Source organism: Alligator sinensis, unplaced genomic scaffold, assembly GCF_000455745.1.
Source record: "Alligator sinensis unplaced genomic scaffold, ASM45574v1 scaffold127_1, whole genome shotgun sequence".
NCBI classification, from domain to species: domain Eukaryota; kingdom Metazoa; phylum Chordata; order Crocodylia; family Alligatoridae; genus Alligator; species Alligator sinensis.
The window spans coordinates 997,630-1,024,616 of NW_005842532.1; the positions used below are offsets into that span (position 1 = coordinate 997,630).

The 26,987-nt window shown below is 39.7% G+C and overlaps 1 protein-coding gene across 1 annotated transcript in view; it reads right to left on the reverse strand.

Moving 5' to 3' along the window:
- LOC102376305 (formin-2-like) overlaps positions 1-26,987 on the reverse strand; it is a 229,334-nt gene that overhangs the window by 127,979 nt on the left and 74,368 nt on the right. Inside the window, exon 6 of the mRNA XM_014523760.2 lies at positions 10,663-10,750. Coding sequence (XP_014379246.1) covers positions 10,663-10,750 — 88 coding nt within the window. The remainder of the gene's footprint in view (positions 1-10,662; positions 10,751-26,987) is intronic.

Genomic DNA, 26,987 nt, shown 5'->3' on the forward strand with positions numbered 1-26,987 from the left:
CTTATAGAAGCAGCTATTTGTTTGCATGGAACAATTCTTGTAATTTTTTGCCAGATCACCCTTCCAAGCTAAATGATATGGCAACAAAATAAAGAAGGCTTAAGTACAGCTATCCAGTAGGAAACAACACACTTGACAAAGAGATGGCTATTCCACTATATACTGATCCCTAAACTAGTAATATTACTCTAGTACCATCTCTAGCTTTTGTGCAGATCACCTTTCTTTCATTCAAAACCTCACAATAATCAAATAAGTCAATTTAATTATGTCTCTGCCCAAGACCAGTGCTCATCAGTCTTACTCCATTCTGCAACCCACCTCACAGAGCAAAAAAAGAAAAAAAAGATTCCCTTCCTCTGTAACGCTAGGGATAGAAGTTATGCATAAACCAGTTTAAGTCATCAGAAACTGGTTTAAACCTGTAACAAAACAGAAGTTCAGTGCACATAAACCAGTTTCAAAATGGCTGAAACTGATTTAAGATAAACCTGGTTGAACGTAGTATCATACATAAATGATTTGGGTCAAACCAGTTTATGAAACTTCTGTCCCAGACCCCTTCCTCATTCAAGTTAAATCCCCCAGTTCTCCAGCACCCCAGCATACTTTCCATCCCTGAGATGAGCTGTGTTGTCTGTTCCAGCAGAGAATGGTTGGGGGCAGAGGAGGTGTGGGGATGGGAGGGGGGAAAGAGGCAGGGACTGCCCCTCCCCCCAAGGAAAGCCCTAGCTGGGGTCTGGAGCCACTTCTCCTGAGTACAGAGCTGTCCTGCCTTGCTAAAAACTTACTGCTGGCTGTGACTCTGGACTACAAATCCCAGAGGCACCTGGAAGCAGGAAGAGGAAGTGATGAACAACCCTGCAGTGTCCTGCTGCTGTAATTCTGGACTGCAAGTCCCAGAGACCTCAGGGTCATCAGGAAGAGGAAGCAAACACACAGCCCATGTTGGCTGCATGCTCTAGTACCCCTGGCTTCTGGCCTGAGCCTCTGCAGATATGTGGTTGCATTTCCTGACTCAAAAGTGAATATCTGTCTAGTTGTTTCTCAGCGTAATCTCTACATTTTAGACTAACCTGCAAAGACTGAATCAACTCAGCCTCAGGCTTGACTGTCTGTACTTAACATAAGAGTCTGTCAGAAGAACTGCAAGGTCAATAGTAAAACTCCCTCTACAGTACAACATACCTAAAATAATACAAATTATCCTCTCATTGTACAGCTACATATGTGATCTTCTTAACTGTCTCTGAAAAATGAGACCTTTTTAAACTCTGTATTTTTTAACAGTGAGCTGTCTTGTCTTCTGAATACTTGATGATTTAAAGTACTTCAAACTTCTCTCTTTGTCATCCATCTTTAAAGGTGAAAAATAAGATAATTTTAGAAGGCCTCTTATATGCACTTCAGATACTGTAGTTATCACACTTTTATTTATCCTTATAACTCTCCTGAAGTAATGATGTTATCACAATCCCTCTTCACAGGGACATGCAGAATCTAAAATAATTTGCCCATGGTCACATAGGAAGTCTGCAGAATATAGAGAAAATGAACTTGACAGTTCCACAGTCCATGTTAACACTACAAAAAGTTATTTTCTTTACTCAGTAACCTGTATGTCTCGAGAAAAACACCAGTTGGTGACTTTTTTCATATTGCTGTCATTGTTTTCAAATGAATGAGGAACCAAATCACAATTTTCACTGTGCCATGAGTGGTGTAAGATAAAGAGAATCTGCCTCAGTACACAGATGAAAGCTCAATGACCAGCTACAATGATCCTATTCAGCTACGTTTTTTAGAACAGAAAATCACATCTATGTTAAAAAATGTAGTGATTCCCATTGCTTTTCAGTTGTATATTGCTCTTATGAATTGTTATGTCAAATATCTTTATGCCCTGATCCCCCTAGGTTTTATGAAAGTGGAAACGTATTCATGCAACTACTGATAGATCTCATTTGATAGACGATTGTTAACTTAAGCACTCTACAGATTTGGTAAATGTCCATCAATAATGGGAAATATTTCTAATGAGACAAGACCAGAAAGTCTGCCTTATTCTATAACATCATGATACCAATGATATTAGAAATGTTTAATGTCATATTTGATTATTTCCTAATACTGAGTCTTCTGACTACTTTATGGTTAACAAATGAGAACTAGACCCATTAATTTGTTAGTGTCTATTTAGGGAGTGAAACTGTCCCCCACCTTTTTCTTTGATAATTCTATATTTCTAGATTTAAAAAACCCAGTATTTTAGCTGAAATAGAACAAGGAAAAAAGGCTCTATTATAGTCTCAGTGCTTTCAATTCATATAAAACCTCCCTGTAAAATTACACTCATATGTAAAAAAAAAAAAAAAAAAAATCCCTTTAATGAATACAAAATATCAAATATGGCAGTGATTATTCTGTCTGCTGATTGGAGTATTATGAAAAACAATGTTTCTCATTATTTAAAAACTTAATGTATTCCAAATTTATTACAAATGTATGATTTTAGTGGTTTCATATTCCTTGCCATCTTTGAGACAGTCATTACTAATCTCCGTGTCAAAATTCAAATTGGAAAGTGACATGAAGACTGGCACGTCTAATTATCTTGGAGATGGTAAAGACCAGAAATAACCACAATTAAGTGGCCGTATAGTGTGCCCCATGTGGTCTACATGAAATGCTTAAGAAAGAATGCATGCTGAAGGAAAACGTATTACATTTTCGTCAACTTTGCATCAGTCACCAAAACAAGGGGTAGTGCCAAAGGAATCAATACTCAAAAAAGTATTTGGCTGAAGAACATCTATCCCAGATAAGCTTTTATGTCCTTCACCCACACCTCAAAATGCCCTGCTCCTTATTGTAAATTTTCTATTGTCCTCTCAAGAGCATCACAGAAGCATCCATATAGCAGTGGGAAATTTCCAATAACAATGGTTTTGGGAGAGGGAGCAGTACAGGCATTCACTCTGCAATCATTCCCTCTGCCTTGATTCTCGCATCTTCCCAACACCAAAATGATGATGGCTGGGGGAAGTGTAACCTTGCTCAAGTACTCCAATTCCCAGGGGGATTAGAGCAAAGCCATCTGCCTGTTTCTCATTCTAGAATCCCTAGAGCAAAAAGTGAGCAGGGGTCTTGCAGCTCTGCTCTCTCCACTCACCTCCTAGTGCCTGGGAGTTGATTGGACTAAGCACTGGGGCAAAGCCTCCTGTCCACTTCTCACACAGAGGGCTCCCATGTGCAAGGAGCTGGCACACAACAGCTAGTGGCTGCTCCTCCCCTCCCCTCTGAGTATAGCATCACCCCACATATAGAAGACATATTTTCAATAGAAAATGGTGTGGCTATGCTACAAGCTTTTGCCCCCAGGAAGGTGGAAATGTAAACTTCCAGTACATCCTGTATTGGAGCTTCTCATGACAAGAGACTAGATTACCACATAATGAAACAAACTGCTCTTAGCATGTAGGAAGGAAAAGAGATTTATTTATCTAAAAATAAATTAAGGATCTTTTTCAAAGAGATGACCACAGTAGTTCCTTAAAATTAACAGTGTTCATTAGGGGTGTGTGAAGCAGGCCCTATTTAATTCACATTCAACCCGAATCAGGGACAGCAATTTGATTGGCTGATTCATATCATTGTCCCTGATTTGATTTGGCTAAATCTGAGTCTGAAGATTCGATGATGATTTGGAAAATCAGCGATTTGGACATAGAGACAGCTTTAAAAGATTTTTCTATGTACCTTGAGGTAGCAGGTGTGGCTCATGATTGCTGAGATGCTGGGGCACATGGAGCATCACACAGGAGTTGGGGGGGGGGGGGCTCTCCATGTACTCAGTGGTGAACCCAGAAGTGTACCAGAAGTACTTCCAATCCACTTCCAGGTGTGCCAGGGAGTGTGCTGCCCCCCCTCCCCCCCTGTGCCTCCCTGGCTTGGCGATCAGCCACAGGGGGACCGCACGCATGCACACTCCCCGGTGGACCCCGAATGGATCAGAAGTGCTCTGGTCCACTTCAGGGTCTGCTGTTGAGCATCCTGGGGAGCCCCCTGCACTCCTGTTGGACACTCCATGCACCCCAGCATCACAGTACTCATAAGCTACCTAGAGGTATGTAGAAAAAACATTTAAAGCTGTCTCTATGTCCAAATCTCCAAATCTTTCTGAATCGATTTGGAGGGTTCCAATTTGATTTGGAGAGATTAAAGGGTCCTCCGGTTCAGTTTGGATTCTGAGATTCAGCTGCTGAATCGGGCCACATCGAATCAGGGACTGAAGCTTTGCACAGCCCTAGTGTTCATGTCCAGATATGTATTTACAAAAGTCAGGAGGCTTTACCCCATTACAAAAAGAATGGTGGACACAGATATGGATAACAACTGAAATGGAAAAGACATACAAATCAAAAGACAAAGTGAACTCATTATATTTTCCAGACTTCTATTTTCAACCCTTATAGGAAAAATTTAGCTAATCTGCATTTGGTCAAAAGATTAATTTTCATGCTGGAAAATAGAAATAATGTGTATACATTTTAACTGTGGAGAAAAGTTGATACTTATTAGCATACAATGTAATAGTCACATAAAATTTAGCTTTTTCTAGCTACATACTTTCTCCTCCTCTTTCATTTATTTCTCTTTTTCACACACCAGCCCAGCCCACCTCTTCTTATGGTTTCTCCAATTATGAATATTAATAAAAAGGAAGAATCGTAAATCATTCCTTATGAAGGCAAGACCACTTAATGCTTCACTTACATATGCTATGGAACTACATCCAGTGGCTGGAAAGTAAAGCTAGAACAATTCAGACTAGTAGTAGTTTGCTATTTTTAATTTTTCACTGTGCGGGCAATTAACCACTGAAACTTTTTGCTGGTAGAAAATGCCTACCACTAAAACCATATCTTGCTTAAAATTTTCTTGTCAGCCAAGAACCTTATACATACTTGTACATTTAAAAAAATTATACCTAATTTAACAGACCTACTCCTGAATCCATTTTAGATCCATGCTGGATTTGAATATTTTAAATCTGTCATTTTTAACAATGATATACATTTTTCACCTGTTTTGTACTTTATTATACTGACACATCTTGCAATCTCATCTTTTCATCCTTTCACACAATTTCCTTATCCTTTCAGTTCTATTATCAAAAATTATATCAAATAAAAGAAAATGAGCAATGAAACACACATTATATACAGTCAAAGAATAGATCTGTTTTAGTTTTCTATTTAAATGTTGGACTTGGTCATATATTGCATTTCATGTTTGGGCCTTTGTAGGTTAAATTAGTTCCCTTCTTCTGCCTTCCTCTTACATACACTCTAGCATTTGCTCACACCCAGAGGTACATATACCCACTCTGACCTAAAAGAAAGACCAAGCACAGCAACAGTAAAAAGGTATATATTAGCATGAAATACTTCAATTGAATTTACTTAAGGAAACCATTGAACAATATGAATTTGCATAAAAAACCCAAACCAACTACTCTATTTTAAATTTACACTCTCAACTGATCAATAATGCAGTAAGCCATAATATAGTTGACTGGAAAATAAGAGCTCCCTAGCAGAAAGAAACCTACTTTTAATACAAGGAAACCTTAAAAAATGAAGATTTGTGGATGAATAATTCAGTTTTCTTATGAAAAATATTTTTGTTGGAAAAAAGCACATTTTTATTAAAATGTCTTTAATTAAAAAATGTCAATCAAAAACATTTTATCATAACCACTTCTATATGGTCCTTTTAATGGAACCTTTATCTTTCACTACCAAAATACTTATTTGAATTTGTACTAAAACTCTTTGTAAGATACCTCTTTGTAAGATACTTTGCATTTCTCAAAGTTTTAGATACCCCCATATGCATCTTAAAATAAACATCCTTCATTTAGAAAAGAAAAATATCTTTTAGAGGGAAAATGCAAGGTAAGTGCTCGATATACCTTACTCAAACTTCAACTGCTTCCTGAAGACAAGCACAAGCCTAATTCTAGTGGGAATGAATACTGGCCAAGATGAGCTGAGGATATTAGTGTTAAGGAGGGCTTGTGGGGGTAGGGGGAAAGTAATCAAAATGAATGAATAAAGTGTTTTGAGGTAATTGATTGACCATTGCAATGAATGGGCATCAGTACAAGCAAGCATGAAACAAGAGAAACCACGAGAAGAGATCTTCTTTTTATACTGTAGCAACTAATAACATAGAAAATGACACTGGGATTACTGAGAACAACATTTTTTAAAATCCTAACCTAGATGGGATAAAGTATTTGGAAGATCTGTTAGCAATTAGAATCAATATATAAAGTCATATATATGACTTTAAAGCACTATTGGAAAAGATCCATTAGGGTTCAGTAAAAATATGTTCGGCTTATTAAAAGAACTTCTTCCACATTGTAAAAATATTTAAACAGCCACCAGGACTTGGGCAAGTGTCTGACTGAATTCAGTTCAAAGCAAGAAGCAGACTAATCCAACTTCATTAGCTGCAATTCATGTACTCCTCCCCCATGCCCTCTGCCCCGCTTCCATCCACCTAATACACACGGTATTGATGATGCAAACTTCCATAAAGTGCCAGCTGATCACAAATTTATGAAATGGTAGCTGGCTCCAAATATTCAAGAGAGCAAAGGTTACAGAAACATCATGAATTATTCAAATTCCAAGTTTCCAAAATAATCTACCTGTCATCTAGGATTAAGATTTGTTGGAAGAGAATGTTTCACCATGTTCTGCATTTTCAAAAAGCCACAAAACTGATAAGTATAAAGTTTGCACCAGTTTCAAGGCATTCTAAAAAGTATTATGAAAATACATTATAAACTATAATCAAATTATTCAACCTAATTCACGGTTATCCCACATATGCTTTCCCATAAATTCTTGAAAATATTTGAGATTTGATTCATCTACAGGAAAAATAAAATGGTATCACATAAAAGACAAAGAAGGAGCCCTTATACAGCATATCAGCAAAAACTTTATTAATGTCTTATGCAAGTGGTCACTTTTAAGTCTTTACAACCACATCTACAATTAACATTGCAGCTGCATTTTCTGCACATGACTATGACATAACCCAATAACAAGAAAATTGCCAGATATCACAAGTTGTTGTTGGTGACAATTCTTTTATTCCAACTATCAAATTCAAGATAAATTATGTGCAAGGTAAGTAAGCCTAAATCTGTTTTTTCTTGAAATCTACAGAAGGAAAACAAGCAGGAGGGAGCTACAAACTCTGATGTGGGGCACCGGGGAGATGTATGAGCATTAATAATAAATTCCTTATTTATTGGGTTGTCATAAAGGCCTGAAATTCAGAAGTGTAGAGAGCTCATGCATATCTATTAATTTATTTTAATTGCAATATCTTGCCCCTTCCTCCAGCATTTTAATAGGCATACTTTAAAAGTTAGCAAAAAGGAGGATGTTTGTGCCTGAAAGCTTGCAAAGAACATTTTTCCAACTATGTAGTTGGTCTAATAAAAGATATCACAACTACCCAAAGAATCTTTCCTGCCTAAAAAACCCCCCAGCACTTAAAAAATATAAATCTTGCATAACTAAGTCCAAGGCAAACTGAGGCATTAGTAGAAAATGAGGGTAGTCTTGGACATACAGTTAAAAATTGTATTCACTGATAGCCTGATTATTTTGGTGCAGTGTCTACAATCAGAAATTTCAGCAATCTCTCAAATAGAGAGAAGGAGGAAGAGAGGAACTCCCTACAAGGGGGAGGTAATAGTGAGTGGGGAATGTGCTGCTTCAGCCAAACCTGAGAAAAAGTCACTAATAACTTATTCAAATAGGCTACAGACACCACAGGAGTCTTACGCATGGGAAAGTCTGGGGACTCCCAATTCCTTTGTGGGTGAGGCCATCTCTCAGTCCCTGGGGATGGTTTCAGGACCTCCCCATCCTTCCCTAGGTGCTAGATTAGAGAAGCTGTATTCATCTCCTATTTTCCTCTTTCTACTGGCCTTACTTTTACCATCTCTCACCTCACAGTCCAAGATCCTCAGGCTACAACTACGCTGGTGCCCTGGGTCCTCTCCAGGCTGTTTCAATAGAACAGACCCCTCACCCACCCATTCTTGCATCACATATGCTAAACCTAGAAACAAAGCCAGTTCACTGTTACATGTATGGACTTAGTGGGCACAAAGCAGGAGAAGTGGGTAAAGAACTCATCAGGAAAACCTAGGCAAAAGTGTAGACAAAGGCCCAAAGTGCACAATTAGCACAAAGCTTTTTAATACCACTCCCTTCAGAGGCTCTGATGGTGGTCTGATGAGATATAGAAGTTGGACACTGATATAATAACTCTGAGGGTTAAATCCAGGCCCAGAAGTCAATGTGGGGGTGGGGGGTTCCCTTGCCATTAATGAATCCCAAATTTCACTCCTGGTACCTCTTTACCAGCTGCTTGGATGCATCAGTCATGTACTGGGGTAACTCAGCTGAGATCATAGTGAGTCAAAGTGTTTGAGAGTGAAGTATTACCCCTCATTTCCTCTTTCAACTCACTGATTCTCCTATGATTCAGACATTCAGTTGGGGGTCAAGTGACATCAGACAGGAGTCTTCAGAAAGGGCTGGCAGTTTCATAGCACTCAGAAAGTCATCTCCTGGTCACAGATAAATATCTGTGACTGTAGGATTCACTCTGTTAATGTTTTCAAAAACTTCTCAGCCTAATCCTACAAGCTATAATCTCATTTAACAAACGAAAAAGAACCCAACTATGAGACTCTCTCATAGTTATTTGATACCAAGAGCTGGAGCTTAAGGAAAAACAATAAATCATGAGAGTCATGATAAAAATCAGAGTTGACAACACTACTCAATCTGTGCCACTTTATCATTGCAATACTCTTAGGCCAAAGCAAAAGATATTTACAGATCAGGTTTTCTGGGGTCTGACAAAAGAAAGGATAGTAGGGACCACTTATAGGCCCAGTAATCAGGCAGCTGGCCCTGAAGAAGTCCAGGGGTGGAGGGTAAGTATAACAGAAACACTGTCCTCCAGAATATTACCCCTGGCCATACAACAGCAACATATATGGCCTGCAAAAAGAGGGAGTGTATTTGTCTACACAGAGACAGGCATACTAGGTATCCGGAAAGGAAGCGGTCAGATATCTGAGGAAATGATGGGTCAAATTAGTGAGTTGGTTGTTTTCTTTTTAAAAGAAGGCCCTGGAAGAGGAGGCATGTGGCTGCAGCACACCATACTGACATGACAGTCCATGCTGCTTTCTTGCTCCTGCCATCTAAAACTTAACAATAAACAACAGATTCTTCAAATCATTTTCCAGCAAATAGAATAGTGTTGCTTCTAATTCACAATTTTTCATTAGGCTTTAGACAGCAAACTAATAAGCACAATAGACAGTGCTTCAGCAAAGATTTTTGGTTTTAATCTAACAGCTATTGAAAGGAACTATATAGGACAGTGTGTAACTTTTACAGATGATCATATGTACTTAATATCCTAATAGGATCAAGGTTAAGCATATATTGTTTGACCCTTTCAACTACTGACATCCTTGCCATGTTATTGTTAGTATTGCATGTTAAGCAAGCAAATTTTCAATGAACTTGTGTTGGCTTTACCACAGACACAGATGTTAGGCGGACTCCTTTGTTCATAAGGTTCTCATTATTAACTCAAACCAAGCTGAATATTTGACTGAAGGAAAGGACCATATCATTGTTTTCAGATTTCACTCTATGACTTAACTGAACTACATCTGCCAGCTTTAGAAATACCAAGTACTTCTTGGCGCCAGTACTGGCGCCTCGCTCTATGACTACCATCCTAAATGCTTCAGCTTGAGGAAGTCTAGTAACCATCAAAACAATTTAATAAAAACTTAAATTGTGATTAAGGGTTACTCACTGGCTGACAGAACACACTAAAATTTGTTCTATTTATGAATTATTCCACAAAATAAATCTCAGCTCAGCAAATGGAATTCACGTCTGTAAATACATAGGCTAGAAAGCTAGCAAGATGTTTTCATGATTTATGTAGTCTGTGTTATACTCAAAACCATATTTATTTAATAGATAGCCTGGAACTTTATAGGCTAATTCAATGTGCTTCATATCTATCCAAAGCCTCTGGGAAGCATAGGGACACTGAATAGAACTCCATTTCCCCCTGTTTTACACTGCTATCTTTGTATAAATATGACAATTATTACATCTCTCTAAAAGATTTCTCTTTATAAAACCAAGGCAAAATAAATATAAAGCTTACATGTATTATTCTAATGATAAACCCAGGAACTATTTTAGATAGCAAAAAGTACAATGCAAATCATAATTAACACTTCCAGATGTCTAGTTTGCCAGTGATGCTATTTCAGTAAAAAGTATGCATCAAAAACATCAATATTTTCTCATGCACCAGGCTGGAGACAAAGCCTCCAGATTTCTCATATCTAAAGAAATTGATTCTGAGTTCTGTTGTGGTTGTAACTCTTTGAGGAAAAAGTCACATTCAACTGGCCCATCTCTCTTGGGTAATAATAAAATGCATCCAATAGAAATATATATACCGACACACATTACTTTCTAAGATTTAGGCAGAAATATATAGTATATTACTTACCATGTTGTATGTCTTTCATATCTAAATGAAGACTGGACATTAATATTCCAACTGCCTGTGATCTTTTGTTACTTAACAACTTGACAACCTGCCCAAGGAAAAAAACAAACAAACATTTATTGCCTTTCACTCAGGTGCTGAGATTTATTAAATATTTTGTACTACTAATTACAAATTCAGGAAACACCAAATACTATGTACCATATTTGTCTAAGCCTTAAACACCCCACCGCCCCAATAATTACCTGTTATTCAGGATGTTCAAATGTGCCTCTGCTGTGAAAGCTATTACAAGTACAGCTAGCCAAATAGTCTGGGTAAAATCCTAGCCCTAGTGAAGCCACTGGAAAAATTCTCATTGACTTCACCCTCCATTAAGATATACATTTTCAGCTTCAACTTCACATTGATGTTACCGACTGTAAAAAACAGGCTGTCATATAAAAAAAACATTTCCAACTGTGTCTATCTTGGAATTGATTTGGTTTCCAAAACCACACAATGGTTTCCATCTTAGATGTAAGCTAAAACTGTGAGAATTTGTATTTTATTTGAATGTTTGATGCATTCTTTGCCAAGATGAATTTTATTTAAAAAGCAAAATAACCATGTACATATTGGGATGTTCTTTGATCACTTTTAGAGAAATAAAAAAGGTCTCAAATCTTGTAAAGAAAAACACATTCACACCCCTGATACTGCATATTTTAGTAGTTGAAAGTGAATATTAGCCTTATACATTTGAGTATATACTGTGTGTTTGCTTCATAAACTAACACATTAAGTAATATGCAGACTAAGTTCCAGATAGCTTTAAGCCAGTGATTCTCAATCAGGATGTCATGGTACCCTGAGGCATGAGAAGATTCTTATAAGGGTGCCACAGGATGCTGTATAATATCAACACCTATGCATGATTCACAAGTTAAACCTAGAGATCTCCAATTGGAATCAATATTATAAAAATAGTATGATCTCTTGTGGTTTTTCTGAGGTTTTTGCCATGGAAGACTTGTATTATTTTTCTGTAATCAAAAAATGAGTGAAAGCTGAGGCTGGTATCTTCCATGGGGCACCGATTCTAGCAATGGGAACCTTGGGTTTAGAAAGGTTGAGAACCACTGCTTTAAGCATTGGGGATTCTAACACATTCCTTGTTACAGTATTATAAAACTTTCAGGGAGTAACTCCAGGAGAGAGATTCCTTTTCTGGCAAATTATATGGCCATAGATAAATTAAGTTTTCAGCGTGGAATAATTTGGTACACAGACTTATATATGAATTGTATTTTGACTAAGAATACTACTTCCCTCACCAAGCACAAGGGAGACATGCTGATTTTTTTTTTCTCTTTTAACGTAGCACTCAGCTTCAATTATTCCTGAAAAGCCAGAATATCACTGAAGCCAGAACAAATCCTGTTTCCAGAAATGATGGACTCAAATGTCAACACTGTGGACAATATTATTTTAAATTAAAATGGACCATTTATACAGCAAAAAAAAAAAATCTTAGATAGCTGTTGCATAAAGGGCTCAATGCAAAATTTTAGTTTTAATGTTGTTCTTAATTGTTAAAAAGAAATAGATATGTGGGTTAAAATTTTTTAGCCTTAAAATAAGATAACTAGAAGTAATCAAGCAGAAGAGAGATACAAATTGTAGTGAAAATGGTTTTTAATAACCAACCCCCTCCCACCCATAAAAACCTTAAGCATATCAAAGAAGCTATTTCTAGGCACCCAAAGGATACAAGGTCATAAAAAGCCACCAGGACTGATCTGTCAAGATCAAGTCATGGTTGACCAACCTGACTCCCTTGTATGACAAGGCGATAGGTTTTGTGGATGGGGGGAGAGTAGTGGATGCAATGCACCTCATATTCAGGAATGCTTTTGACACGGTTTCCCATGATATTCTTATTAGCAAGCTAAAGAAATACACCTTAAATCAGGGGTGGACAAAGTCTGGGCTACGGGCTGGATCCAGCCAGCAGTGGACTCCATTTCCCAGCACCCCCTGTCCATATGGCTGGGGTGAGTTTCCATGAAGACCCCAGCAGCAGCTGCGCAGGGTGCATGATAGGACAGGGAGCTAGTGCAGGGCGAGGCTGGGGCAGAGCCATAACCCACTGCCTACATGCCCCTGCCCAGAGCATGTACACAGTGCATTGTGGCTCTGCCTCAGCTCTGGACCATGCTGTCACCACTGCAAGGAGCCGGGGCACAGCCACAGTCCGCTACCTGCATGCCCCTGCCTAGATTGCAGCTCAGCCCCAGCTCGGGAGCTAGCATAGGGTTGGAGTTTCTATGGAGATCAGCCCCAGCAGCATTGGCAGGGTGCATGATAGGACAGGGAGCTAGTGCAGGGCGAGGCTGGGGCAGAGCCATAACCCACTGCCTACATGCCCCTGCCCAGAGCATGTACACAGTGCATTGTGGCTCTGCCTCAGCTCTGGACCATGCTGTCACCACTGCAAGGAGCCGGGGCACAGCCACAGTCCGCTACCTGCATGCCCCTGCCTAGATTGCAGCTCAGCCCCAGCTCTGGGCCATAATGTCACCACTGCAAGATTCCAGCCCAGCCCTAGAGCAGCTCCCTGCCTGGCCACACACCCTGCCAGCACTGCTGGGTGCTGGTATCCATGGAAACCCCAGCCCCACGCTATCACCGTGTGGCTGCTGCTGGAGTCTCCATGGAAACCGACCCCATGCATGTGGGTAGGGGCTACTGGGAAATAGAGTCTGGCCACTGGGTGATTCTGCCATTTTGCCCATTCCTGCCCTCAATGAAAGTATTGTGTAGTGGATACATGAGTGGTTGGATCACTATGCTCAAGAATAGTCATCAATGTTTCAATGTCTACTTGGAAGAAAGTATCAAGTTTGGTTTCCCAGAGTTCATCGTGGATCTGCTACTATTTAATATCTTCATTAATGAGAATGGGATTGAGTAGATATCTGGCAAATCTGCAGATGAGACAAAATTGTGGGATGTTGCAGACAGTTTGGAGGCAAGGATTATGATTCAGAATTCTTAGTCAAAAGTAGTATTCTTAGCCAAAATACAATTCATATATAAGCCTGTGTACCAAATTATTTTACACTGAAAACTTAATTTATGATTCAGAATGATCTTGACAAACTGCAAAAATGATCCAGAATTAATTGAATGAAATTCAATGACAAGTGAAAAATCCTACATTTAGGATGGAGCAATTGAATTGGGGAATGAACAGCTACTCTGCAATATTTTGGGGTCTACAGAGGACAACAAGCCAAAAGTGTCAACTGTGAGCTCTTGTTGCAAAGCCAATGAGATAGTGGACTGTATTAATACAAGTGTCACCTGCAAGTCAAGGAAGGTGATTCTTTCACTCTATTCAGCACTGATGAGACTTCATCTGAAGCACTGTGTCCAGTTTTGGGCACTGCACTCCAAGAAAGATGTGGACAAACTGAAGTCCAACCAAGAAGAGTAAAAGAAAGATGATTTACAAGGAAAGGTTTTGAGAACTAGAACTATTTAGTCTGGAGAAGGGAAGACTGAAAGGGGAGTTAATAACCATGTTCAAGTATCTGAAAACTGTTTGGGGATTTTTTGGGGGGGAGGGAGGGAGTTGACCACTCAACACCCATATCAGTGGTGAAAAGAAGGAAGTGACATCTATTTCAGAAGTAGTGAACTACCAACTTCTGCTCCTGCACCTACCACCTCTGTCTTGCCCTCCCTGCTGCTGTAGCTAAAGCCACTGCAGAAAAGTTGGACTAGATGTACTACTATAGTACTCCCCTGGGTTGATTCAGCAGAGGGTTTGACTAGATGACCTCCAGAGGTCCCTTCCAGGCCTATTTTTGTATGATTATAAGAGTGCCTGATGGAAAATAAGAGCCTAACTCAGAATTCAGCAAATAAACTGCCTAAAATAAGGAAACTGAAAGGAAATCCAGGATTAAGTACCTTGCTGTTCTAGTTTCTAGTTATGTTGACTCCCCATCTCCAAGCCTTTTTTCTAATTAGCCATGAATAATAAAAATATTGTGTTGTGCTGATGAATTGAAAAAACAAGCCAAACCCTAAACATAGCTTAACTCTTAGTCACATGGTTAAATCCTTAAATTCAAGATAAAAATGATATTTCATTCTGTCACAAATCAGCAAGAAATTTCCAAGTGATTAACCAACATTTAAAATCAACCATTAATGACCCAAAAAACAATTAAATGGGTTGAAAAACACAGAGTGTTTCTATTGAATAAGGATGCTATAGGCACATTTCAAACTTTAAAAAAATTCAAAATTAAGAAAAATATCTTTAGAAATAGTTTTCACCCTCCCTTAAATGAGCTCAAAATATGGTGTATCTCTTGAACTGGACTAAGGGAATGAAAGAACTTCCATTCCATGTATAAAACTCCAGTAATGATTCAATAGTTTCCTTAATGTGGGGCTGAGTGTATCCAAATAAGCACAGCTGAGACTGAGAACCTGAGACTAGTGCTGCTTTAAATAGGCTACATCACTTCACATCCAGAATCGGTGATATATGCACCAAGAGAGGGTGTGATATGCCTGACAGTGCTACTGTGTTATGCCTGTATGGTATGGAAGTGGTATTGGTATTCTCTAAATCTCAGGTAAGTTCTGAAGAAAAGCTTAGTCAAAGAAAGAAAGAATCAGTTTTCTTGCTGTGGGGAAACCAGCAATGCAAGCATCATATACAGATCTGTATATGGCTGTGCTCCCATTATACCACCAGTTAAAATGCATTTGATGTTCCTAGCAGAAATCTTGCAACTAACTTGAGGTGCAATGTAAGTGAAAGTAAGCAATCAAAAGTAGGGGTAAAAAGAATATTATTATATTGCTGCTACTTTCAGTGTACACGTGTCCAAAGATTATACAGCACCGAAGAAACCATTAGATCCTCTGAATATTAAATGTTCACAATTTAAGTGTCAAAAGTTTCACTTTAAAATGTATGCATATTAAGAGCTTTAACAAAACTGAATTCAATGTTGGAGATGAAGCAGGATTTTTTTTTTCATATTCCGCCCCCCCCCCAGTATTTTGGATCCTAAGAAATATAGTTAAGGCAGATCAAGCTTGCTGCAATTAGAAGTGACAAGACCTTCCTGTATCTTGTTTGAAAAGGTGTCTACATAAGGTAAAATTTCCTCAAAATATCTGGAAAAAATTAGTGCATGAAGATTAGAAGAAAATGTTGTACAGGATACTAGTGAAACATTACATGGAAGTATTGAGCATGAATGACCAAAAATGTACATAGTAAGATTAATTAAAATAGGAAAAGATTATCAGGATGACTAGCAAAATGGAGAGGATACTGAAAGAGTTTGGCATCATTAATTAAGAAACAAAAACTAAGAGGATACAATTGTCCTCTGTAGATCCATCTCAGGGGTAAACACCAGAAAATATATATTTTTTAAAGTGATAGACATTACACACAAACCGGTTTAAGTGATCAGAAATTGGTTTAAACTTGTAACAAATAGATGTTCAGTGCATATAAACCAGTTTGAAAATGGTTGAAAACAGTTTGAGATAAGCCTGGTTGTATGTAGTATCAGACTCAACTGATTTGGGTCAAACTGGTTTATGCAATGTCTGTCCCAGATGCCTTACTTGTTTAAGTTAAACCAGACTCCACCAGCATCCTGGTATACTCTCTGGGCTGGGTGGGATTCTCTGCTCCACAGCAGGGCTGGCCTCTCCAATCTGCTCCCTGGCTGGAGCTACAGCAGGGACTGCAGGAGTCTGCTTGGCTTCTACTCCCCACTTTCCCCCACCTCCCTTCTAAACAGGGATTCCTCTGTCCCCTCTGCCTTACACAGACACCAAAAGCTAGCAGACCACATGCTGGCTATGATCTGTGCTGTTGCAGATGGGATAAAGGCAGACTCAACAGGTAGCTGATAATGTCCTTCTGTTGCTTTCTTAATTAGGTGATAAACACTAAGTATGAGGTGATAAACACTGTTATCAATTCCCTGCTGGGCTGGTCAGAAGGGAGGGGGCCCCCCCCCCCCCAGCTCAGTGCTGTAGATGGAAGGGAGGGCTGCTCTAGTGCCCCCCAGTTTCTATCCTGATCCACTGCAGGCATGTGCCTGCATGTCTGGGATGTCTGTGCAGCTACACACTGATTTAGCTTAGCCAGGTTAAACTAACCTGCAAAGATGGAATCAATTCAGGCTCAGGCTTTTTGAATATCTGTCCCAAGCCAATAATTTTATGAATAAGACTGCATGACATGGTTCCCTACAATAGCAAGGGATTGGACTCGATTAATTAAAAAGTCGTAAGTACATAATAACATGAGAACTGCCATTTGCTGTGTCAGACAACAGTTCCATCTTGTCCAGTATCCTGTGTCATGCTGGGGCAGAGAGTGGATGCTGAAAGAGAGAATGTTCCTCTCCCACTTGCAGCCTCCAGCATTTAAGGTCTAGAAAGTTCTGATTCAGAGGCCATATCCCTTACTTCCATGTTCAATATTTACTGATGCTCCTTTCTGCCAAGAATCTGTCCAATCCCTTTTTGAATCTGGCTAAACCATCAGTTTCCACAACATCTGGTGGCAATGAGTTCTGCACTTTAATTACATGCTGTTTGAAAAAGAATTTTCTTTTGTTAGTTTTATACTTACTACCTACTAGTTTCATTTATGATTGCTAGTTCTTGCATTTTGAAAGATAGTAAATAATAAATTCCTATTTACTCCCTCTTAACTATTTAGTATTTTGTCAACCCTTATCTTACCCCCAGCCCCAAGCATCTCTTTTCTTAATAGGCCTTAGCCTCCTGAGTTTCTCATGTGGATGATCCTCCACACTACTAATCATCCTTGTTGCACTTTTCTGTACATTTTCTAGTTCTTCTAAATCCTTTTTGAGGTGTGTGGACCAGGACTGAGAACAGTATTCAAGGTGTGGATGCACCATGGATTTGTAAAGGGACCTAAAGATCAAGGATCCTGGTTTTGTCTGATAAAAATAGGAAAAATCCCCAATTTTGGGGTTAAAAAAAATTCACCCAAAATCCGTATTTTTGCATGATCAAAATGAAAGTAAACATCAGTAATACACACACACACACACACACACACACACACACACACACACACACACACACACTCGTGTTTCATTTTGATCACAGAAAATGTGGATTTTGAGTTACTTTTTTAAACCGGAAATTTGGGGATTTTTTTAATCAGAGACAACCAGGATCCCTGCTAATGATACTTTGTTTTGTTTTCCATTCCCTTCTTAATAATCCTCAACAATTTGTTTGCCTCTTTGATGGCTGCTGAGCACTGAGCTGATGTTTTTAGTGAACTGTCCACAATGATTTCCAGATTTCTCTTCTAAATCATAACTGCAAATTTATGGCACATCACAATGTAGGTATATTTTGGGTTCCCATGTGCCCTACATTGCACTTTTCTACATTGAATTTCATTTGGTATTTAATTGCCCATTCACTCAGTTTCATACCTTTCCATAGGTCCTCACAGCCTGCCTTTATCTTTACCACTTTCAATAATTGTGCCATTCACAAATTTCACCACCTCACTATTCAGCCCATTTTCCAGATCATTTATGTATATGTCAAAGAGCACTGACCCCAACACGGATCCCACAGATCTACTTTTTACCTTTTTTTCATCCTGAAAACTGACCGTTTATACTCACTCTATTTTCTATCTTTAAACCAATTTCCAATCCATGAATGGACCTTCCCCGTAATCCCATAATTACCTGACTTTTTAAAAAGCCATTGATGAGGGACCCTGTCAAAGACTTTTTGGAAACCCTGATATACTATGTCAATTGAATCACCCTGATCCACCTGCTTATTAACACCTGCAAAGAACCCTAGCAGGTCACAAGGCACAATTTCTCTTTGATAGCCATGTTGATTCCTCCCCAGTGAGTCACGTTCATCCACGTGATGAAGAATTTTATTTTTACCAATTTTCTGGGAACAGAAGTTAGACTCATTAGCCTATAGCTCTATGTACCCCCTCTAGAGCTTTTTTAAATATGGGAGTTGCACTGAAAACCCTCAGGGCACATCCCCATGAGTGGGAATATGTATTCCCTGGGGACAACTAGCAGCAGCACATATTTGTGCTACAGCTAGTTGTCCCTGGGAATGCCCCTGCATGTGTGCTCTAGTGCGTGGCAAATTGCCTCGTGGATAAGGGGAGATTTGAACCAGCACCTGGGCTGGCCCCAGCAGCCTTACTTGGGTCCTGGGGGCTTCCTAGAGCTGCAATAGCAATGATCTGGGTGTGTGCAGCCTAGCCAGCAGCTGGATCATGGCTCTGGCCAGCCAGGCTCCAGTTTCAGGCAGCACACACTGCCACCATGTGTGCCATCCTGCTTTTTTCTAGCATAGGTTTTTTGGACACCAGGATCTCCTGGTGTCCAAAAAACCCACTGCACTGCTAATTAATGTGGTGAAAGCCTGAATGTGCAATGTGTGCAGTTTGAGGTGCCACAGACAGATCTGTAGTGCCAGAAACTGCACATGCGCATTCATGGGGATGTGCCCTCAAATACCAAAGCTGTTTTCAGTGATAGGTTTCAAAGAACAGTTAGAAGTTCAGCAATTTCTGATCTGAGCACCTTTAGGACCGTAGCATGAATGCCATCAGGTCCTGGTGGTTTGCTACTGTTTAGTTTATCAATTTCCTTTATGACCTCATCTATTAAAACCTCAATTTAGGTCAGCTCCACTTTAGTCCTATGTTTCTGTATTTCTTGCCAGTCCAAGAACAAATTACAGGACAAACAAATTGTAGGTGAGCTATTAATCACTTTGTTGAGTGAACTTATGTAAAACAGTTATTTATTGATACTTATTACTTTACATTGTGCACAAACAGGGAAAGAGATTGTCCCTGTAAAAGATCTGCAACAGGGATTAGGCTGTTCCCCAGGTGCCAAAATTGAATCACATGTAGTCCATCTGAAAAGCAACAAAGTAAATATTAAGACTCATCAATGGGCTGGTGGATGCAGAGTACAGAAAGGAGAATTATAATTAGTGCAGGAAGACTACAGGAAAGCCTCTTGGCCAACTACATTTAAAAAGTAGGACTGTTCACTACCTTATATACTCCTCTTCACTATTTAAATCACAGTAAATTGCACGAATACTGCTAGTTTCCTGTTTCCTCCTTCATTCACTCTGCTTCCTCCAATACAGTGGCTGTAACAATACAGTACTAATTCAGAAAATATGAATATTAGCATAAGTGCCTTGAGTCATTCCCACATTTAAAAATAAAATAAAAATCATCAGCTGCTGAGTCTAGGCCTACAGGCTACAGACTAGTGACGCCATTTAAAGAAGAAACAACAAAAGGTTGCTAATTAAATCTCTACAAGATCTTAGCATCTCAGACACAATATACAACTCCTTTTAAGCATGGTATCTGAAATGCTGCTTTACATTTAAAAAAAAAAATAAAATAAAAAGGAATTTAAAGATACTATCAGCAAGCTACAGTCTACAACCAACTTTGTAACTGTTGACTGGTCTTCACTGTTGATTGGTAAACAAACTACATGCCAGATTTCTTCTTGATTGGATAACACAGGCAAAAACAGTCAAAAAAATATTTAGCAAAAGGAAATGCAAGGCAGATGTTAAGTGAGAGCCCCAAAGCAAAATATGAAGATTCTCATTCCTCAGAATAATATTTAATTAATGCAGGGGCATTTTGCAAGGATGCCCACTTTCTGGTTCAGATTTTAACTGTTAACATTAACTGAAATTGCCCCATGTTTCTCACTTGTTAAAAAAATTCTGAACATTAATTGCAAATAAAAAAACCCACACAAGTCAACTCTACAAAATGTAGAAGCTGTAAGATGTTTATGAAATATACAAAACCCTTGAGCCTTTGAATAAGAAGTCAAAAGTCTAGATACATGCCTAGAACTGGTCTTGGTGGATGCAAATGATTCTCTCTTAGAAACCTAGGGATCCTTGAAAATAAAGTAATAAAATTATAGGTTGGGAAGGAGTTTCAAGTGCTAATTTAGTTAAGTCCCAGCTACAAATGCAGGAGTCAAATTGAACTGTGCATGTTTCCTATAAGAACAAAGTGTTCAGTTCAAGTCATTAAATGGCTTATTTACCATCATAAAGGGAACCCTACAAGTAAGAATGGAGCAATATATTGGCAAGAAAGGACACAGTTTTCATGGTTTACTTTTTCCTACAAATTGTGTAGCTTAGGGATACCAGCTACAGGGAGCTGACTTGCAGTTGTTGTGGCTGAATATATATTTGGCCAAACAGAAAAAAATCTTGTGCCATTTATGGAGACAGGAAAGTAAGAGGTCCTTACTTTGTGGTTTTCTAGCTCCAGATTCAACATGATGCTGGTCAATTGCTGTGCTCATTAAAAGACTCATGGTCAGAGGGAGTTAACTAAATTGTATCTCATCAACAGCTGTTACTTACAGAGTCTTTTATTATACTGATTGTATGAGATAATTCCTTTCTTTCAGAAGCAAGGAATCCAGGTAAGGAATAGAAGTTTTTTGAGAAAGTTGAAGCAATTCATGACAAATGTGACAGACTACGTAAGAGAAGTTGGTACCCCAGAGCTCCTACAGACATGTGGGGAGCCTGCTCCAATGCACTGGCAAGTTGGAGCAGACTCCATTAATCAAGTCTGCTGGAGCACAGAAATTGATGTGCTCCAGGCAGGTTTCCACATCATGTGCATCAGCAACCCTGTGTGTTCCTGTGCTGAAAAATGGCAGTGGGGCACTTTGAAATAAAACACGTTCGATGAGCTTTAGTTCAAAGCATCCTACCACCATTTTTTCAGTGTGATGTCAAAATGCCCGCTTGGCCCCTGCTTCTTGACAGCTGCAGTCAGGAGCTAAAGTGTGAGGCTGCCCAGCCTACTTTCTTGATTCTCGCCCCAAAGTAAAACACATCTTTCCTGACTAGGACTCTATATCCAATCAGCTCTAATCTCTTCCCAAATTTAAGATTCCTTCTTCTGTTAGTACAGACAAGACTTTCTTCACCACATGCCTTTTCTAGAGGCCTTCCAAATTAGAACAAATGAAACAACCATCCAGTTTTTGCTGCCTATTTCATATGGTTGAAACTCTTGCCTGAAAGTTAGGGGTCAAAGTCAACACATCAACTTTTTTCATTCTTTCTTTCCAACTAGACCACAATTGAACTTTCCTTAGTTAAAGCCTCCCACCCTAGGGATAAGAAATAGTTCACACACTTTCACATAATTTTACCATTAAAAGAATAAAAAATAATTTCTTGTTGGTTGAAACAAATGCCATTAAATGTATTATTGTAGAAGTAATCCTCTATTAATAGATGGCTGCTCTAGTAAATGCCTTTCTGTTATGACATTAGATGAAAAATTACTCTGATTGTTTAGATTCAGATATACAGTAATAAGTAAAATAAGCATCCTGTTCTTCAACAGGAGATGGAACAATAGGCCCAAATGTTTAATTAGGAACAAATCACAGATGCTTCACTTTTAAGGATTCTAGAGGGGAAAAATAGAAAGTGTTTAAAATCCCTGGTTCTAAATCAAAATTACAGGCTTCTCTCCAAACATTTTTTTTTTTTTTAAATTCTCTTAGCCTCTCTTTGCCATTCACACCATTCATTATTTCCTCCTCCTTTCTTTAAGAAAAATGACAGTTTTAAACCGCCCCCCCCCAAAAACTCTGTACATAAAAGTTTGGCTTTTAATTACTTAGGCATTCTGGATAGCATTTTCAAACACACAAGTTAGTGGAACCAACTCAGTTCCATACACCATAATATATTTTTTCTTCATAATTATCCCCCATAAAAAATTAGTTATAAATCTGCAATTTTCAAGCAACGCAGGCAATGTGCTTAATACTCCATTTCCCCCATATGGTTACCTAACTGAGGAAAACAGATATTGTCACTACACACAAATCATTGCATATTTTTTGGCATTCTAGCATATCCAGATTTTTATAAAAGTCAGACCTATTTTTACATTATTCTGTTACAAACTTAACAGTCTTTGTAATGCAAGATTCTATAACCACTTAAATACAACAAGGAACATCTTGTTAGTAAGGGAAAAAAACAAACAGGGCATTACTTTTAACAGGAAGGCATGGTTACATGAAAAAACAAAACAAAACAGCTGTCTACTCCCTATGGGTACATGCAGCTGTTCACCACACCCAGTCTACAATCATGTGATTTGCTTTAAGCCACATGATCACAGATTGGGAGCAGTATGTGCAGATGTTCACCAGTGCTGGAAGTCATGCCAGGAATCTGGTGCAAGTAACTTGGGGTGAGGGGGAGTGGCAGGCAGCATCAGAGGGGGCTAGCAGGTCTATGGGTGGGATTTGGTGGGTCCAGGGTGGTTTTGGTGGGTCTTCAAGGGGTGGGGGGCTGTTAGGTTTTCCATCTGGGGGTGAAAGGGGAGTTTGGAGGGCTTAAAATAGCCTGGTCATGGTTGGGGGCAGTAGGAAACCTGCAGTCCCAGGGCTGGGACAAACAGCTGGGCTTTCCCCGCCCCAGGGATCAACTCTGAATATGTGCACACATTCGCTTAAGTCAGGCATGGGTTACCCTGATCTACACAGTGCACCTCCGCAGGTGAACTATGTTAGGTTGGGCTAATTTAAGTGTAATGTTTGCACATAAACCTATACTCAAAGCTTGTTTAAAAATTCTCTATCTAGATAAATCCATCATCTTTTCATTTATTACAATGGGCTTTTGATTAGGACTTTATACTAGTGCAGATATCTTCTAATAGATCAATCATTGTGAAATAATTACCAAAGACAATGCACATGATAAGGAACAGATATAAGGATTCATTCAGCTACTTAATATAGAATATTCAGTCTGGAAAATCTAAGCCAATAGCAGCAGCTGAACCAAAGACACTTATTACTGACAGCAATGTATAAAATAGAAGGAACTCTGTCAGAATGCAAGTAGAATTTGGCAAGGCTTGTCAGGAAATCTAATTGTATTTATTAATTTGTGCATATATATGCCAAAGAGAAAGAAAAGGCAAATTTTCTGATCAGAGGAGTTAGTTAAGAATTACACTCGGAATAGAGTTAGTATTGGCCAGGAATCCTAAGAGTAAATGGAATAACTGAAGACAAAACAAGATGGAAAGTCTATCTAGATCAAGTTATTTGTCAGTATGGAAGCAGAGTGAATTTTCTGCAGGGGAGAGAGACTGTCCAAACATAAGAGAGTAATCAGTGGAGGAAGGAACATGCCAACAGGCAGCATGTTGGCAGGAGAAAGGAGCGAGAGATCATGATACTGTATCAAGATAATAAAAAACAAAAAAAGTCCTCACCTTTTTGAGCTACATAAAATTAGATTAGCTTTAACTTTATAAACAAACTGTTAATGACTTGCTAGTACAAAACACATTGTAATTTTATAAATATCATATAAGTCAGACATTCTAAGGTAGGAGACAACTATAGATCTCTAGTGGGAATAAAATGCCACATGTGTCACGTCCACATGAGTGTGGACTTTTGGTTCTCCAGGAACAACTAGTAGCAGGACACCTTGTGCTGCCATTAGCTGTCCCCGGGGAACACCTGTGCCACTTGATGCCTTGGCATCAAACAATAAAAGGACTCAGGGCTCAGTAATCTAGATCTGTCCACTGAAATCATTACCTCAGGCTAGGAATAAGGCATGCTGGTAAGCCAGCAAAGGGCAACTCTCGTATTTCCTAAGAATTTGATTTAAATTTGTCCAACTGTCATGGAAAAAAGAAAACTTTAAAAATAAAACTGCAAGCAACGTTCTGTTACTAACTTCTGCCTGGTGGCCTAAGAAGTCATTTCACAAATATTAGCAATTGCAATCACAATTTAACCCGCTCTCTTCTTGTAAAGTACTGGTATGCAATTTAATAAGGTCTGCAATCAGTGTTAGATAAGTGTGTGTAATTGTGTGCATTCTTCTTCTAGTGTTTTAACATCTCCAAATGATTTAATTTATAACTATTTACTTTGTCATATTCACATGGACATAACCAGAACTTGCTTACTCTGAAATTACTCATATTAAGTTTAGCAAGCGCGTTGATAATGCTGTTAGCATTCATTGATGCTGAAAGGAAACCAGCACAGGTTCATCGCAGGTAGATCCTGCTTGACAAACTTTTTTTTTTCCCCCTCATAGATTGTAGAGTTGGAAGGGAGCACAATAGATCATCGTGTCTGACCCCTTGCCCCTGGCAGGAAAGAGGACCAAGGTCAGATGACCCCAGCCAGGTGACTATCCAACCTCCTCTTGAAGACCTCCAAGTTAGGTGATAGCACTACCTCTCTTGGAAACCCCATTCCAGATTCTGGCCACCCTTACTGTAAAAAAATTTCTTCCTAATGTCTAACCTAAATCTATTCTCCACTAGTTTGCACCCATTGTTCCTAGTTACTCCCTGAGGCACTCTAGTAAATAACACAACACCAATTCCCTGTTGTCCTCCCTTGATAAACTTATAGGCGGCTACAAGGTCACCCCTCAGCCATCTTTTGTGAAGGCTGAAGAGATCCAGATCTCTCAACCTCCCCTCGTAGGGTCTTTCATGGAGGCCACTAATCATGCGAGTGGCCGTCCTCTGAACCCTCTCCAGATTGTGTCCCTCTTGAAGTGCGGTGCCCAAAACTGGACACAGTACTCCAACTGCGGCCTGACCAGTGCCGCATAGAGGGAGAGCATCACCTCTCTTGATCTGTTGGTCATGCATCTGCTAATACATGACAAGGTGTGATTGGCTTTGCTGATGGCCTCGTTACGCTGCCCGCTCATGTTCATCTTGGAGTCAACTATGACTCCAAGATCTCTCTCAGCCTCTGAGCTGCTGAGGAGGTCATCCCTCAACCTCTGGGTGTGCTGGGGATTCCTCCTTCCTAGGTGGAGTACCTAACATTTATCTTTGTTGGATTGCATCTTATTCTGCTCTGCTCATTAATCCAACCTATCCAAGTCAGCCTGTATCTTCTCCCTGCCCTCTGGAGTGTTAACTTTGCCCCATAACTTGGTATCATCTATGAACTTGGAGAGGGTGCTCTCCACATCCTCATCCAAATTGCTGATGAAGATACTAAATAACACTGGTCCAAGGACCGAACCCTGCGGGACCCCACTGCCCACCTCCTTCCAGGCCGAGAATGACCCATCCACCACCACTCTCTGGGTGCAGTCCCTAAGCCAGTTGGCCACCCACCTGACTCTGTAGGCATGCACTCCACAGTCTGCTAGCTTCCCTATGAGGATAGGATGCAAAACTGTCTCGAAGGCCTTCCTAAAATCCATGTAGATGACATCAGCCTCAGCTCCTGTGTCAAGGTAGTGTGTGACCTGGTCATAAAAGGGTATAAGGTTTGTCAGGCAGGATCTACCTGTGGCAAACCCATGCTGGTTTCCTTTCAGCATCATTTCCCCTGCTGGACCATCACAAATGTGCTCTTTGATGATATTCTCCAGTATTTTCCCAGGGATAGAGGTAAGACCGACTGGCCTAAAGTTACCTGGCTCATCCCTTCTCCCCTTCTTAAAAATGGGCATCATATTTGCCCTTTTCCAGTCCTCAGGGATCTGGCCAGAGCACCATGAGTGCTCAAACAGCCGTGCCAGTCGCTCAGCTATGACATTGGCCAATTCCTTTAGCACCCATGGGTGGAGGTCATCCGGGCTGGCTGACTTGCACCCATCCAGCCCCTCCAAGTGCTCGTTCACTAAGTCAGCACTAACCTTTGGAAGTCTGGTGCCTTTTGTACATCTGTCTGTGCTCAAGGTGGGGGATTTGTCTTCGTCAGTACTTAGAAATACCGAAGCAAAGAACTCGTTGAAGAGCTCCACCTTTTTCCCTGCGTCAACCATCAACTGTCCTGATTTGTCCTGCAGGGGCCCTATGATATTCTGCACTTTCCTTTTGCTCACTATGTATCTGTAGAAGGACTTTTTATTGTCCTTAATTATTGAAGCCAGCCTAAGCTCCAGTCCTGCCTTGGCCTGCCTGATTCTCTGCAATAGTGTGCCAGGGAGGTGTATGCCTCCTTGGTGGCTGCCCCCTGCTTCCACTGCCTACAAATCTCTTCTTTGCCTCCAGTCTTTCCTGGAGTCCCTGTTTAGCCAACGGGGCTTTTTTATCCCCATGGCCCCTTTTCCTGTGTAAGGGGATAGACTCCTTTTGTGCCCCAAGGATCACTCCCTTGAGAAATGTCCAACCCTCCTGGACCCCCATTTGCTCA